Source organism: Salvelinus alpinus, chromosome 32, assembly GCF_045679555.1.
Source record: "Salvelinus alpinus chromosome 32, SLU_Salpinus.1, whole genome shotgun sequence".
In the NCBI taxonomy this organism is placed as follows: Eukaryota; Metazoa; Chordata; class Actinopteri; order Salmoniformes; family Salmonidae; genus Salvelinus; species Salvelinus alpinus.
The window spans coordinates 12,215,950-12,233,564 of NC_092117.1; the positions used below are offsets into that span (position 1 = coordinate 12,215,950).

The 17,615-nt window shown below is 42.6% G+C and overlaps 1 protein-coding gene across 4 annotated transcripts in view; it reads right to left on the reverse strand.

Moving 5' to 3' along the window:
* Positions 1–17,598, reverse strand: part of LOC139562302 (ninein-like protein) — a 54,701-nt gene extending 37,103 nt beyond the window's left edge. For 2 of the 4 annotated variants that reach the window (XM_071379885.1, XM_071379888.1), the window contains exons 1-4: positions 17,042–17,166; positions 5,900–6,107; positions 5,492–5,588; positions 4,232–4,431 (exon numbers count right to left, since the gene is read on the reverse strand). In XM_071379885.1, the coding sequence (XP_071235986.1) occupies positions 4,232–4,431; positions 5,492–5,588; positions 5,900–6,107; positions 17,042–17,079 (543 nt within the window). In that variant the 5' untranslated portion in view covers positions 17,080–17,166. Of the gene's footprint in view, positions 1–4,231; positions 4,432–5,491; positions 5,589–5,899; positions 6,108–7,191; positions 7,456–17,041; positions 17,167–17,572 lie in introns of those variants that run through there. The other 2 variants (XM_071379887.1, XM_071379886.1) reach the window with 2 other exon arrangements.
* Positions 17,599–17,615: the final 17 nt, after the last annotated feature.

A 17,615-nucleotide genomic window follows, 5' to 3' on the forward strand; every position in this document is an offset into this window, starting at 1 on the left:
AGACAGAGTTCAGTGTGTCAAATCGGAGTGCCTGTTGTCCGGACCTCTGCCAGTCTCTATGGGGGTGCCACAGGGTTCAATTCTCGGGCCGACTCTTTTCTCTGTATATTACAATGATGCCGCTCTTGCTGCGGGTGATTCTTTGATCAACCTCTACACAGACGACACCATTCTGTATAGTTCTGGCCCTTCTTTGGACACTGCGCTAACAAACCTCCAGACGAGCTTCAATGCCATACAACTCTCCTTCCGTGGCCTCCAACTGCTCTTAAATAAAAGTAAAACTAAATGCATGCTCTTCAACCGATAGCTGCCCGCACGTCTAGCATCACTACTCTGGACGGTTCTGACCTAGAATATGTGGACAACTACAAATACCTAAGTGTCTGGTTAGACTGTAAACTCTCCTTCCAGACTCACATTAAGCATCTCCAATCCAAAATTAAATCTAGAATCGGCATCCTATTTCGCAACAAAGCATCCTTCACTCATGTTGTCAAATACCCTCGTAAAACTGACTATCCTACCGATCCTTGACTTCGGCGATGTCATTTACAAAATAGCCTCCAACACTCTACTCAGCAAATTGAATGCAGTCTATCACAGTGCCATCCGTTTTGACACCAAATCCCCATATACTACCCACCACACGCTACAGCAGGTATATTTCACTGGTCACCCCCAAAGCAAACTCCTCCTTTGGCCGCCTTTCCTTCCAGTTCTCTGCTGCCAATGACTGGAACGAATTGCAAAAATCACTGAAGCTGGAGACTCATATCTCCCACACTAACTTTAAGCATCAGCTGTCAGAGCAGCTTACAGATCATTGCACCTGTACATAGCCCATCTGTAAAAAAAACGTTCAGTTTTGAAGTATGACTTCGTTTCCACAACCAATGTGAAACCAAAAACATTCGTTCCCGCAACTTCCAAGGAACCAAATGTGCTAGCTGGGAATGAACTGACCATAAGGAATTCCACCATGCCAACATTACTTCTGCTACACTGAGTAAAAACAACCAGCAGATTGTGATTCCAGCAGGCTCAAGAGTAGACTGGTAATCCCCAGCAGCACATGTGGCCGTTGACTCTCACACAGAGGAGCTTAGGGTGTCCTCCACGTGTGTGTGTGTGTGTGTGTGTATACTTGCTGCAGAATCTTACTAATTATGGTCTACATAATAGCCTATCTGAAGTAATGAAATTCAACTGAAGTTAGCAATGGATTAGTTATGGAAGTTAATTATTGAGTACCGTCTTACTCATAGCAGTCTCTCTTTCAGGCTGGGAGGCACACTTACAGGGTTTATAACACAATATCTTAACTTTTTTAAAGGATGAATATTCGCATGATTTTGTATCAGACATAGCTTTGTCAAGGGAATGTCGTGAGGATTACAATTCATAAATGTCCTAAATGTCGTGTATAGCCAAATATCTAGTGTGTAAAATAAATTCAAGGTGAAGTACCTTTGTTAACCATAGTGAAATAAAAAAGTAATCTAACCCATTATGGTTGTCGCTATGTTCCCTTTCCAATCTTTGGTTTGTTGCGTTTTAGCGCCAACCAGTGGTATACAGAGGCAAGTTCCAAAGAACTTTGTAGAATGAAATGCATAACTTCAGTTTATTATATAATACCAAATTCCATAATTATGTAACCAAATTAATCCTGGTAACACCTAAAACAGACAGAATTTGTGGGAGAATCGGTTACTACCCATCTTGGTTCAAAGGTCAAATTTTCCCCCTCAAAATCTTTGAAATGTACAGTATAATTTCAATCAATCCCATGTGGAAGATGGGTCTATTCATTTCATAGCTTCATTATAAGATATCTGGGCATGGCCCCAAGCTGCAGCACCACATCAGAAACAGGCCGCTCATCATGACGCAACAAGCCACCGTCAATTATCATCAGCTTTAAATATTGAACAATATTACGTAACTCATCCATGAAAGGCTTTTCAAACGGGAACACTGTGATGGTTTCAGTATTGGCTACTCTCTCTCTCATTCTTGTTATACCTCTCTCTCCCCATCTAATCATTTTGGTTCTCTCCAACACATGGCAGGGTCTCTCCCCATCTAATCATTTTGGTTCTCTCCAACACATGGCAGGGCTACACTTGGTCAGTGAATTTATTATTGTTGTCATCAGCACCACTTCGGGGTCGGAGAGCACCATTGTGCTGCTTACTACAGTGGCTCGAGGCTTAATAAATATAATCAAACTCTGTACCAACACAAAATGGTGGTAAGTGATGTAGACAGCTGATTGAGAAGACATGACTAATCCTCTCAACATATCAAAGAATAAACATTCAAAAGCAATCATTTCAGCTGGATGAATGAAATCATATTGTTTATGTCTGTAAGTCAACAATAGATTGAAGACTCTTGACAACCAGCTTTAACCAGACAAAAAGGAATTATCTGTCTGAATAGAGAGCATGTTAAAGAATTCTCAATAAATAGAATGTGAGGTAAAGGTGAGTGGAATCCGGTGCTAAATTAAGCAAGCCAGCCTAATGGGACACTAATATTAACATGTCCTTGAGAAGGGACCTTCAGGAATATAACCCGGACGGCACGCTGCATCGTAGGAGGATGTGTAGACATAAATGTAGGTTGTGTATGATAACTAAATAAGACATATAAAATGACGTAAAGAGGAGGGTGAGCTTGTGTGAAATATTTAACAGGACCGGTTCAATTATTTACCTAACATGGGCTAGCTGTTGGCGACATTCCACCACAATACTTTCACAAGAAATACGTGCGTTTCAGCCAAACAGCGGTGAACGATTTATCAACTCCCCAGCCCAATTAATCCACCCCAATCACATAGTTCACCCAGACTGTATGTTCCTGTTACCAAGGAGTGACCTATCTCCTGTAACCAACAATATGACAGGGATGCCATACAGTAGTTCCCTCTCTATCTTCCAGTAACTAGGAATCCACCAAGGCTTAAAGCTGCTTACGTATTGTCTTAAACTGCTGGAAATGTTAACTATTTAAAAGAGATTATTGGTGGAGAGCTTAATGAGAAACATGGCACAGGGATCTATCTGGCACTATGGCCTGACGAGGGAGAGAGAGGCTTTGGAAAGACGTAATCTCTCAAGCTATCAGAGATAGTCAATGCAGTGTTACATAAAATATCTAAATATTTCAAATGGGAAAGAAAATCTGGGATAACCGAATAGGTTTCTAAAATGAGAGCTGTGTTAACAGGAAGCGGCAGACAAGTCAACCCTTGCTTGTTGTGTATTATGTAGTTTATGTATGAATATTCGTAGATAAATGTGCGAAATGTATATTTTCAAAATCAAAATCTCCATCATGCAACTCTTACTTCAAGTAACCTACTCAAGCCATACTCAAAACACACACAAACTATGTATAAACACAGAGAGACAGCGAACAACGGTGGCCGACGGCAAAAGGGCCCCAAACATTTCACTCTCAGCAGGGATTTCACACTACATCTTTAACACTTTTAACACTGACAGATACCCCCCGTCACCCACCACCATGACCTTTCCTTCACTTGTCTTCTACTGTTATACAATTTAGAGCCCAAAACAATGGGCCTTCAATAGACATGATGTTGTGAGATAAGCACACAGCAACCCCCAACCATGACTTTTCCTGGGCCTCATTACTGTCATTTCACACCTAAAAACAATGTAATAAAATGTGATGAAACTATTGGAACCAATGAAAGAATAAGCCATGGAAGAAGGGAGAGAGGAAGAAACAGAGGGACACATCTTTGATCCTTAGCCAAACAGTGAGGGATGGATGGTGTGGGGTGGGAGCGGGGGCCACCAATGAGGGCTGCCAGTAGCACATTCCATATAATCCCACTTCCTGAGTGTGGAGTAGGACCGTCTGCCCAAAACCCCATGTACTCCTGAGATTCTACTCTCCCACTCTGTCTGAAGAGTGTGTCGGCTGGAAACATATACTGTATATTTGAGACAGGCCTCACCCAGCACCAGCACAATGCACCATTCATTGGGTACACATGAGGGAAATGGAAGTGAAGCACTGAGTTGGGAATTTCTCTCCAAACAGTCAGATATTCTCTAGGCCCTGGCCCAAGCTTGAGAACTCAAGAGTCAGCTATCTTCCTTCGCATCTCTCAAATGATGGTGCACGACCACAATGTAAACACAGCAGACAGAGGGCGAGAGGGAGGGATTAGGAGCACGTCTCTTACCTCCACACTCTCCAGAGAAGTGGAGCGTCGGAGTTTGGCCCTCCTCACGCCAGCGGGAGAGAGCTCCTTCTGCTCTGTCCTGAAAGGAGGAGAGTCCTCCAATTCAGCCGGGAGCTCAGAGTCGGGCCTGTCAGGACGAGACCGCCGGCCGTAGCGCTTGGTTCCCTTCACAAACTTGGGCTTCACCTCCTCAGGAACAACTGGAGAGGGGAGGAAAGAAAGGAGGTGGGGAAGGACAGAGAGAGATGCAGTGGTTAAATGGTGTCTACTATGCTATTACAGTAGAATGCCTTTATATAGAAAGAAATATTTTAGACCAGCTGGGCATTTTTTCTGCCCACAATTACAACTACAAACATATTCTCACAGAAGCTTGGCAATGTTTAGTTACAAAGTAACAAGGGAGAGAGTCTATAGTGAACGTCTAAATTAGAGATTGTATAACCAGAGATTTGCCAAAAACATTGTTAAACCCACTCTTTAAAAGGGCATGTCCCGAAACTAACTTGGCAATAAACTTCATCATACTGTAACATTCTGGGGGAAATGAGGGAACTCTGCTGCCCTCCTAGATCCTCCTACTGCAATCCCCTACAATCCCCAACTCAAGAAACACATTTCAATAAATGATAAATAAATGTATAATAAATGATATCTCAACTGAGTTAGGATTTGTTAAAGGTACAGGAAGTGTAATATATTTGAATCTGTATTTGTTAGAGAATATAATCCAGCCTGGGGCTAATAAGGACAGAGCTTATTAACATGATCAACTATATTTCTTTAGGGAGGGAAAATACTAAATATACTGTATCCCTTTGATGTCTCCACTAGTATTTTCCTAATTTCGGTGAGCTCATGGTCACCCACCCGGGCAGTAGACAAACAACCAGAATAGACCAAAACACTACTTGACTAAGTAATGCTTTTTAGTGTGCTTTTAATGATGGCAAACTAACTTAGGTAGACTACAATGGCTCCAGTCTCAGCCTCAGTCATTGCCTTTGTCAAACATTGAAAACGTAAATTATAAAATAACTGACCCCAAGGTTTGCCGTTATCCACAAGGATACATTGTTTACATAAAGCAATCTTATCGAATCCCCCACATAGGGCCCATGAACAAATATAAACAGCAATCTAAACTACTTGGGTATATAAACAACTGATTTCATTGGATTCAATCAGTTTGCACAGCCGTGTAATCAATGAAAACCAGACATACATCAATCCCCTCACCCCTCAGCATGCGTGCTTTACCTGGCTCCAGGTAGCTGCTCTCCTCTTCTGAGGTGCTGAAGTCCAGAGAGCGTGATAACACAGCTACAAAGCCTTCTTTGAACTCCTCAAAATTCACCTGCATAACAGAAGGAAAGTGAGTTAATTGTCAACAGTGTGAGACATGACTACTGTTCTGTCAATAGGGCAGCAACATGATCAAAAATGTCTTGGGCTTCTGATTTGAGATTTCAAATGAGCATACAGGCTTACCTAAGAACTATTAGAAAATGGAGAGCGGTCATAACACAGCTATTATACAACTACTACACTTTTACTATAACTATGCATTTCAGAGCTTTACATATGTTTTAATGAACTGCTGGTAAGGGAAATTTAAGGCAAATCCACAACAGCGAGAAATGTTACTAAGGTGGTCTGGTCTCATACCCGAGCATAGTGGTGTGGTCCTAGCAAGGTGTCCAACAGTAAGGGAAGGTGAGCATCCAGGGATAGCTTGTGACAAAGGGATGACAACTCTTCCTTGTCCAGGTAACCAGTGCCTGTGGTGTCACAGCTGTCAAACTCCTCCTTCAGCTGGGCCACATAGCGGTTCTGCTCTTCCTCATCCATCCCAGTACATATTGTAGGCTTGCACCTACAGTGAAGTAGGATGGCGGTCAGGAAGAGACCGTGTAAGCACAATAAAAGTTCAACCACATACTGCCACAGCTGCACTCTTGCACAAACACACACAATGCAACTTAAATTAGTCTAACATCCAGGGAGGCTAATTTATTAATTGCAATAGACTACCAGGCTTGGACTACGTACAGTGGTAAAATGTTTTACAGTGAGACGGTCCATCTAAATATATCTGCTGCTTTTAGGCTTGGATTTGATTCCCTTGATCTTGGATTACAGCCACAGGCCAAAAACATCTGCCTCAGTGGTTGCAATGTCCTGTACTGAATTCTGCAGTTGGTTCTGATTGCCATTAGGTATGTAAGGCGGGGGAATTCTGTCATTATTGTTACCCACCACTCCCCACAAAAAAGTAAACAACAAAAACAAAAGGCAAATCATTTTTACTGGTAGGACTATTTGTTTACCCCCTACACATATCATTGCAAAATCTAACTTTCTATATAGGGCGGCCTAGGACCTTGGGGTTTAGTAACCCAAGTAACAGCAGTTTTATATCATGATATTCAGCAATGAATCATGGTATTCAGCAATGAATGTCCATTTATGTCCGTTTGAATACATTCTGACACACGTTGTAAATGATTGGGGCTGATACTTGGCAATGAATAGGCTCGAAGTAGGAATAAACTAATTAATATCATTTTTGCTGCATTTGTCTTTTTCCAATCTTCTTCGAGAATGAAAAAGGCAGTTGCCCATAATTGCTCACCGTGCAAAGAAAATATACGGCCAGTCTAATGTCATACATGAACAGTTTATTGCTCATTCTATCACAAATTGATCAATACTAGGCAGGCTCCCTCTTTGGCTTGAAAGTAGTGAGTCTGCTATGCTTCACCATGGGAACGGTGGTGAAACAAAGGTCAGGTAAAATAGAAAAAATAGACTACAAAGTATCCAAACTCTCAACCTTTCGCACACTCTAGGAACTAAAACCGTTACAATTTAGCATTAGCCTATGCGTTTGTAAACAATTGCCATTTAGCCGAGCTCTGACAAAGACTAGGCTAGCACAATAATGAAATTGCTCTTACCGTTTTTACAGTACACCGAAGCATCTAAAAAAAATCACGAATGGTCCAACATGTGCATCAAATGCTTTTTCATTTTGAAAAGATGTGTCTGTCTGCCTGTCCCGGTGTTATTTTAAAGAAAAACGGGTCATGTCTCCATAGCTCTTCTCGATGAAGTGGCCACAAGTATGCGTGGCGGGTATAATGCTGAGTTCATAACCAAGTGGGAAGTGGGAATTTACCACCGATTGTTAGCTAGAGGACTCAGATGGATAAAACCAGTCTTGGCATGGACATTGCCATTGAGGACTCCACCATTTTAAAGTAGTCAACTGGGTGGAACTTCCTATGGGTGAAGGAAGGATCACATGATTCCATCCATGTCATCAGGAGGGATCAGCCAATGAATTATACTTGTGAGCAAACAGTCCATAACTGTAGGCATCAGGAAATCACTATCCTTGGCTTTATACTTGTTCAAATAACACACTCTAGATTGCAGTATGCACACTTTCAGTTTGTTTCATAGAAGTAGTAGAAGTAGAAAATTCACTACTTCAAATGGAGATGGCCTCAATGGCGCTGCCCCTACACTCACAAGCGCCATAATGGGACACATTAAACATTCTCTATGTTTACCATATAGGACTGGGGGAAATCTATTTGAACGGCCCCCTAACTGGTAATTACTAGTGGGAAACTAATGTATCAGCCTTGAGCTCCAAGTGAGAGGTGGGAATTTACTAGTGAAGTCGTAAATAACAGTTGGATGCATTCAGGTGGTTTGAACTAGTTTAGAAACACCTGATTGGCTGATGGCCAACAAGCCATAAATTAAAAGTACAACTATCAGGCTTGTAAACAAATGATAGTGTTCAAAAACCATATTAATAGATTGCTTTTAAAGAATAATATTTTGTAGTTGCATTTAACTGCCAAATATATATATATATATATATATATATTTTAAATGAGCATGGCCATATTTCTATTACAGGATATTGGATTACTGTCATTCATATTCCATTCACCCAGTTCAATGTAACATTGATTGGTTTAGGCTACTACATGATACATACAACATGACACACAAAGTTGCCCGATACCCATCATGCGGTTGCTACAACCTAGCCTACAAATAAAACTTTGATGCAGGTGCACAGGTCGAGAGACAAATTGAAGTATTCAAGCTGACAGACAGTGACACATGCATCTAGTGGATCTGGGGTGTAATCATTAGTCCAAACAGTTGCATTCCGCTTTGCAACTGAAACAAGAGTTTCTATTGAACAAATCCAGGTAGGTCCCTCCCGGTTTCGTTACGTTTGCTTCCGTTTAAGAAATGTTTTGCAACAGAATCGGCAGAATGATCACCCCCACACACAGTTCACTTTTATAGCAGCCACATACAGCATCTTCACTTTGCTTGTTGTATAATTCCTTCTCTCATCTACATGCTTTCCTCCTCTCACCTTTCCCCTTCGCTTGTGGACTTCAGTGAGCAACACAACAGCTCTCTGTAACCAGGCGAAAAAAACTTTCCAAACCAAACTTCATACCATAACCTCTAAGCAAACAGATGTTTTGGTTTTGTGTGTATTGTTTTGAATTGTCCGGTATTACTGCACTGTTGGAGCTAGAAACATAAGCATTTTGCTGCACCTGCGATAAGATCTGCAAAATACTGTATGTGTATGCGACCACATAGCCGTGGGAAGTAGGGGTGCTGAGGGTGCTGCAGCACCCCCGGGAGAAAAAAAAAAAAATCACAAAAAAAATATTTAATATAAAACATTTAATAAAAAATCTAAATTCTCCCCATCAAATTATTGCACTAGGGCCATATTACTCCTGTTTGAGCGGAAAAAATACACGTCAGCAGAACGAGGAGAAGAATACCCTCCCCTCAGCACCCCCACCCCAAAACATCTTCCTGCGGCCATGCGTGACCAATGAAATGTTATTTGATTTTGAACCGCTACACAGCTTACATCGTTGTCACCATATTTGTAAGGAACGACGCTGGAGTCGAGGAGCAGGTACGGGGAATCAACATTTAATCGGAACAGACATGAAAACAGGACAGGAACAGCGTCAGAACCGGGTAAAACACAAACGTAAGACAATTAATGCAGCAGCGGGGAACAGAGCTGGGGAACTGACAAATATAGGGGAGGTATTAAACAGGGGATTGAGTCCAGGTGAGTACAATAATTTGCTGATGCGCGTGACAAGGGAAGGCAGGTGTGTGTAATGATGGTGGCAGGAGTACGTAATGCAGGGTAGCCTGGCGCCCCCGAGCGCCAGGGGGGGGAAGAGCGGGAGCAGGCGTGACAGTACCCCCCCCAGGAGCGCCACCCGGCATCCCACCGGACAAGCCGGCTGGGCGTAAAAACCCTACGAACTGGGAGAGGCATGCGAGCCTGGCGAGCCGGCTGAGGCGTAGGAGCCAAGACGATCCGGCTGAGGCGTAGGAGCCTGACGAGCCAGATGGGCGTAAAAACCTGACGATCTGGCTGAGGCCTGACGTGGGATGGGCGCCTTCCGAGCCAACCGGGGCAAGGAAACCTCTCGAGCTGGCTAGGGCATGGAAGCCCGACGATCCAGCTAAGGCACCCCCGGTTCCATCGGCGGCAGCCCCCGGACCCGACGTTACACAGAATTACTGTGTAAGTCTATGGAAGGGGTGAGAACTATGAGCGTCCTAGGTTTTGTATTGAAGTCAATGTACCCAGAGGAGGATGGAAAATAGCTGTCCTCCGGCAACACCATGGTGCTACTGTAACAGTATAACTTTAAACCGTCCCCTCGCCCCAACGCGGGCGCGAACCAGGGACCCTCTGCACACATCAACAACGGTCGCCCACGAAGCATCGTTACCCATCGCTCCACAAAAGCCGCGGCCCTTGCAGAGCAAGGTGCAACACTACTTCTAGGTTTCAGAGCAAGTGACGTAACTGATTGAAACGCTAGTAGCGCGTACCCGCTAACTAGCTAGCCATTTCACATCCGTTACACTACCATAGAGGGTGCTGTTGAGGCTACTGTAGACCTTCATTGCAAAACAGTGTGTTTTAATCAGTTACTTGGTGACGTGAATAGAATTCACCCATAGGAAAGCCAAACAATTCGACTGCTTAAAAATTGTGGAAGCCCTCAATGGCAATGTCCATGCCAAAAGAGGTTTATCCATCTAGAGTCCTCTATCTAACTCTATGGTGGTAAATTCCCACTTGGTTATAAACGCAGCATAAATCTCACTTCTTCTGTGGGCTAATAGTGCTAGACTGAGTATTGGTTCTGAACAATCGAGGCTGGCACTCAGCGGTACCGAAAGCGAGGCTACGTTAGACGTTACCTGTGTGAAGTTAGCCACAATAACGATGAGTGGAATTAGCGGTTTGCTTTCCAAATAAAAGTCCCTCAATTGAAAGTGATGCAAACGGATACAAATAGTGGAAACATGCCATATTTGGACAAGATAATGGTTAGGATATTGTTATATAAATTCAACAAAAGACAATAATTTGTTAAGTTTTTGTACACAAAAAAAGTACAAATCACACTGTGGGTAAATTAGACTTCAGAATTGCGTTTGGTGCATACTTACATGCACTGTACAGCCTTACCTATGGGTCTTGAGTCCATAAAATGGCATATCAGCCAACTCAGTGACACAGATTACAATACTGAAGAATTTACACAAATATTAGCGTCGTAGCTCATATTTGGGAACTTTAACTGTGGGAAATCACCTCTTTATTTATTTTGGGCTCCAGAGTGACACAGGGGTCTAAGACACTGCATCTCAGTGTAAGAGGTGTCACTGCAGTACCTGGTTCGAATCCAGACTGCATCACATCCGGCCGTGATTGGGAGTCCCATAGGGTGGCGCACAATTGGCCCAGCCTCGTCCGGGTTTGGCCGGTGTAGGCCGTCATTGTAAATAAGAATTTGTTTAACTTGCCTAGTTAAATAAAGGTTCCATTTAGCCTATTGTTCACATTAACATACATATTGCAAGGTTTACATTAAGCTCACCAGTAAACCTACTAATAGAGGTCATAAAAATTGTTAAAAGGTTTAAAAACAATACTAATAGTGCAAAATGTTGACAGTTTATGAAGATACTCCAAACTGTTTGAAATGTTTAAATCCATCAAATATTGACTAAATTATAGCCCATAAAACATTTTACTGGCACGGAAAAATATGGTGTTCAGGGATTTTGGTGAAAATTCTGGTACTCAATTTGTCAAATGTCTTTTTTATTTTTTCGAATGCACTCATATATACATTTTCTGATGGTATCAGGTATTTATTTTATATTTTGTGATATAATAATCTTTATTTTATGTGCCTTGTTTGCATAAATACAATGGTGTATTTGCATATATAAATATCAACATAAATGGGTGGAATAGGGCTGAAACCACAAAAACTTCCTCTGACTAGACTTACTTACACTCACCTGCACTGATAGGAATTAATGAGGCAATCTGTTGTCACATTCCGTTGCATAATTCAATAAGTGTGTCAATAGCAGGGCTGTGTTCAGTATGTTTTAACATTCTGGAAAGTTTAATTGAAACGGTGCTGTACTGAACGACCAGTTAAAAAACAGGGAGGGGTTGGGTTGAGGAATGCTGTCAGCATGGCCACTGCCCTTTAAATACGTCACTCAATTATTCAAGCTACACCTCACCACACCCACCAAATGGGAGCAAACGTACCGCAGTCTGTTCAAGAACGTTTTGGGGAAACGTGTCGTTCTGTACAAACCGTTCCACAACGGAGCAAACCACTTAGCTCTAGATTACACCTGTACTTTGTTTGCAAAATCAGACATAATATCACTATAATCTGTGTTCCATTTCCCAGAAATTGCTTTCATTTCTTCGCATCTAATTTGAAAACATTTAAACTGTAGCAAATTACTTTTCAATTCCACACAAAAAAAACACCCAACAAAACAAATGTATCTTTCCTGTGGTGTAAGTGTCGAGATGTGTTAAATTCCTTACAAAGCTTTAGCGTTCTTATAGATCCAACAGAAAGACAATGTTGAGTAGATTTTGCAGTCCTCAAACACAGGAAATAGATTGCTGAAAAAGACAGATCCTCAGGTGGGTGTGCATGCGTGTTTCTACTACCATGTTGAACATTCATATTGCAATGTATAGGGTTACCTGTGGATCTTTGGTCAATTAAATGGTGTATCAGCCTACTCAGTGACACCCACAGAACGCAACTCTGAAAAGGTTTCACAAATATTAGCGACGTACACACAAATACTCACTGAGAAGGCTGATACCCCATTTCATGGACCCAAGATCCATAGGTAATGTTGCACATTGCAATATTAATGTCAATATGCACAATAGGCTGAACAGTGAGGTAGGTGATTTCCCACAAAGTTCCCTAATATGAGCTATGACACTGATATTTGTGTAAACTCTTCACAGTTGTCTTCTGTGGGTATCACTGAGTAGGCTGATAACCTTGGAACTTGGGTCCTTGAAATGGGGTAAGGCTGTGTTTTGCAGTGTTTAGCATTATCTAGCGTATAGTCCAAATGTGGCATAATTTCACTATTTGTTTCAGTTTCCATCACTTTCACTGAATTACTTTTATTTTTAAGGCGAACCACAAATTCCACTATTGTGGCTCACCGTTATTGTGCCTAGCTTCACATAAGTACCACAACCGTGTTCGTGTTCGTTTGCTCCTTCCATGTAGTGACAAGAAACCCACACCTGAAAATTCCTGCCCTGCATTTCGGTTTGGGCCCCTTATAGCCTACATAGTTATTGCTTGAGGCCTGAACACTCACAGCCACGTTTACATGCACACCAATATCAGAATACTTGAGTAATAGTAATGGCCGTTATTATTCGAGGTACTGAAGTATTCAAATCAAATTTGATTGGTCACATACACATGGTTAGCAGATGTTAATGCGAGGGTAGCGAAATGCATGTGCTTCTAGTTCCGACCGTGCAGTAATATCTAACAAGTAATCTAACAATTTCACAACAACTACCTTATACACACAAGTGTAAAGGAATAAATAAGAATATGTACACATAAATATATGAATGAGCGATGGCCGAACAACATAGGTAGGATGCAGTATGGTATAGAGTACAGTATATACATATGATATGAGTAATGTAGGGTATGTAAACATTATATAAAGTGGCATTGTTTAAAGTGACTAGTGATACATTTATTACATCCAATTTTATATTAATAAAGTGGCTAGAGATTTAAGTCAGTATGTTGGCAGCAGGCACTCAATGTTAGTGATGGCTGTTTAACAGTCTGATGGCCTTGAGATATAAGCTCTTTTTCAGTCTCTCTGTCCCAGCTTTGATGCACCTGTACTGACCTTGCCATCTGGATGATAGCAGGGTGAACAGGCAGTGGCTCGGGTGGTTGTTGTCCTTGATGATCTTTTTGGCCTTCCTGTGACATCGGGTGGTGTAGGTGTCCTGGAGGGCAGGTAGTTTGCCCCCGGTGAAGCGTTGTGCAGACCTCACTACCCTCTGGAGAGCCTTGCGGTTGTGGGCGGAGCAGTTGCTGTACCAGGCGGTGATACAGCCCGACAGGATGCTCTCGATTGTGCATCTGTAAAAGTTTCGTGTTTTTGGTGACAAGCCAAATTTCTTCAGCCTCCTGAGGTTGAAGAGGTGCTGTTGCGCCTTCTTCACCACGCTGTCTGTGTGGGTGGACCATTTCAATTTGTCCGTGATGTGTACGCCGAGGAACTTAAAACTTTCCACCTTCTCCACTACCGTCCCGTCGATGTGGATAGGGCGGTGCTCCCTCTGCTGTTTCCTGAAGTCCACGATCATTTCCTTTGTTTTGTTGACGTTGAGTGTGAGGTTGTTTTCCTGACACCACACTCCGAGGGCCCTCACCTCCTCCCTGTAGGCCATTTCGTCATTGTTGATAATCAAGCCTACCACTGTAGTGTCGTCTGCAAACTTGATGATTGAGTTGGAGGCGTGCATGGCCACGCAGTCATGGGTGAACAGGGAGTACAGGAGAGGGCTGAGAACGCACCCTTGTGGGGCCCCAGTGTTGAGGATCAGTGGGGTGGAGATGTTGTTTCCTACCCTCACCACCTGGGGGTGGCCCGTCAGAAAGTCCAGGACCCAGTTGCACAGAGCGGGGTCGAGACCCAGGGTCTTGAGCTTAATGACGAGTTTGGAGGGCACTATGGTGTTAAATGCTGAGCTGTAGTCGATGAACAGCATTCTTACATAGGTATTCCTCTTGTCCAGATGCAGTTGACACATTAACATCATATCCCATTTACAATAATCAGAAAAGGCTTGTATCGTCTCCCGGGTGGCGCAGTGGTCTAGCTGTGCACCAGAGATTCTGGGTTCGAGTCCAGGCTCTGTGGCAGCCGGCCGCGACCGGGAGGCCCATGGGGCGGCGCACAATTGGCCCAGCGTCGTCCGGGTTAGGGAGGGTTTGGCTGGCAGGGATATCCTCGTCTCATCACACACTAGCGACTCCTGTGGCGGGCCGGGCGCAGTGCACGCTGACCAGGTCGCCAGGTGTACGGTGTTTCCTCTGACACATTGGTGCGGCTGGCTTCCGGGTTGGATGGGCATTGTGTCAAGAAGCAGTGCGGCTTGGTTGGGTTGTGTTTCGGGGGGGAGCATGGCTCTCAACCTTCGACTCTCGAGTCCGTACGGGAGTTGCAGCGATGAGACAAGACTGTAACTACTACCAATTGGATACCACAAAATTGGGGAGAAAAAAAAGAGGTAAAAAAAAAGAAGAAAAAGCTTGTATCCTGTTTATGAAAACCCCGGATAAAATGTCTGGGATATGCTGATCTTAGATATTGGCTAACTGTGGCATGTAAACATATTATCCTGTTTACTGTTGTTTTTCTGGTCTGTGCAAGCTGTTTCGCATATCATGGGTGTTGTGTGATGATGTCACCTGTCAAACAAATCACTTTAAAAAAAGTAGGCTACCTGATCAGTTCGATCCACTATAATTCCATCATAGTTTATGTTGCTGATACTCTGTACTGGACCATATAGCCGGGCTACTTTCACCCCTAATTTAGACAACGTTCTGCTTATTATTTCCAACATTTGGTAGGTCATTTGTTTGTCAGCTATAGTTTGATACATGCAGCTTCTCTTCTGTCATAACTTGTTGTCCCAGAAGATTAAATATACTATTTCTCACCATGACAATGTCTTACATTGATAGAATTAATGCATAAGTAATCTATTTAACACATGCTAAATTTGTCTTTTTCTTTTAGGGACCAGGGAGAAAACGCAATAACTCTAAAACAGTGGAAAGATTTGTTTTTTGCAAAATGTCGTCAATTTCACCAGTTTTAAGTAAATGAAAAGCGAGAAAACATGAAACACGTTTCTGATAAGACTTCAGTTCGTCATGGGTGCACATTTTATGTGGTTGAAATGATGTCTGCTTGCAAAGATAACACATTACACAAGCATTTGCATTTTTTCAAGAGATGCTGAAATAAATCAATAATATTTCTCCACTCTCGTTCCCAAGACAAAATTATAATTTGTTTTGTCATTTTACTGCAAGAAATGCATAATTCTGCATGAGTTAATATATTAGAGCGTTATAGATCTACAGTCAGTGTCCAGATTTCAATTACTATTCCATTTAACCCATATTAATTTAAATGAGGAATATTCTGTTTATTCATGGTGCAGGGATACACGTGAGCGGGATATCAAAGGTGCATGTAAACAATTTCTCCCGAATAGGACCTTAAGCTGGATAATAGCTACTATCCGGAATACTGTGCGATTGTAAACGTGATTGAGAACACCCCAAGGGTTCTATAAAGCCCACTAGCGGCTGCCCAGGCTATCCCCAGTGAGAAAAAAATTGTAGCCTAGACTATATGGAGCAGTGTTGCCAACTTAGCAACTTTGTCGCTATATTTAGCGAGGAGTTTAGGCTGCATTTCGCAGTCACCAAGTCCAGTGAACACTGCTACATGGCTGAGGTTTTATACTCCATGTACAGTGATCCTCAAAACATATTGTATCTGACTTTTTTGAAGCCAGTGCTGGGTGAGGTACAGTTGGCCATCAAGGCTTTTGAGGGAGAGCAAGTAGATCCTCTTAAGCTACTTGACAGCTTGGTTAGCCTGATCAAGTCTGTGAGCAGCAGGGTGCTGAATCCACTGGCAAATGTTGATGTACTCAAAGGGCCAATAGATGGATACATCAGTCCCAAACCGTACCTTGGTTACCTTTTTGAATCAAAGGCAGCTGAGCTCCACCTTGCGCCTGAGGATGAAAACAATGTCCGAAAGCGGTGTGTAGCCTTCACCATCTCCCTCACTAATGAGTTGACGGTGAGACTGCCGGACAACATCGAAGCATTGCAGTACATGTCAGTTTTCAATGTGGAGAAAACTCTAAAGCACAATAAGAGCCCTGGAGAAATAGAAAAAATAGCCAAGTTCCTTGGCTACTCCCCTGCAGAGATAGACAAGATTGTCCAGCAATGGCGTGCCATCCATCTTAGTAAATGGAATGAGACAAAAAAACACTGGGCTTCTGGAGTGAGATTTGGAAGTTCAGGAATGCAGCTGATATCAACCCGTTTCAAGAACTTGCCATGGCTGCTGTGTCTATGTTGTCCTCGCCACACTCGAATGCTGAAGTCGAGAGAGTATTCAGCCAGATGAGTGTGGTAAAAAGCTAACTTAGAAATCGGATGTCCTTGCAGACCCTTAACTCCATCCTGTACATTCGATATGGACTGAAGCTGTCTGGTGAGACTTGCTATGAGCACCAGCTGCCTGATAATGTTATGCATTTTTGGCACATCAGCTGCTTACTCATTTAAGTCAGCTCCCTCAGTTGCTGAACCTGCCATAGAGAGCCTTGACCAAAATGACGATGACCCACTCTTTCTGTGAGCCAGCACAGCCTTTGTGTGTGTGTGTGGAGGGGGTTCTGAGAGGGGGTTCTGAGAGAAAAAAAACAATTAACCTGAATTAGAGCCAACCTAGTTACCATAATTCTCACACATTGCCATTGACAGTTTTTTATATTGTCTCTTTTTGGTCCATTTAGATTGTTAATGTAGATTGTATACAAAAAAAATTAATGGTTAAAAAATGTCATGTTTTACTGTGACTTGTTGTAGGCTCCTAAGTGGACGGTAAGGTTAAAACCAAACCAAATTAAATATTTTTTTTTATTAAAAACGAAGTAACTCCGCTAGAGTGTCTCTTTTGGGTCACTTTTGCCGGTCCCAAGCCCGGATAAAGGAGGAGGGTTGCAATTGTGACATAAAAAAAAACCAAGAATCGACAGAAGAAAGTTCATTTGTAGTTCTAACTATATTTAACGTGTTATTTACTCACTTTTTTGTCTCTCCCACGATGTTATTCCTCTCTCCTACAGCAT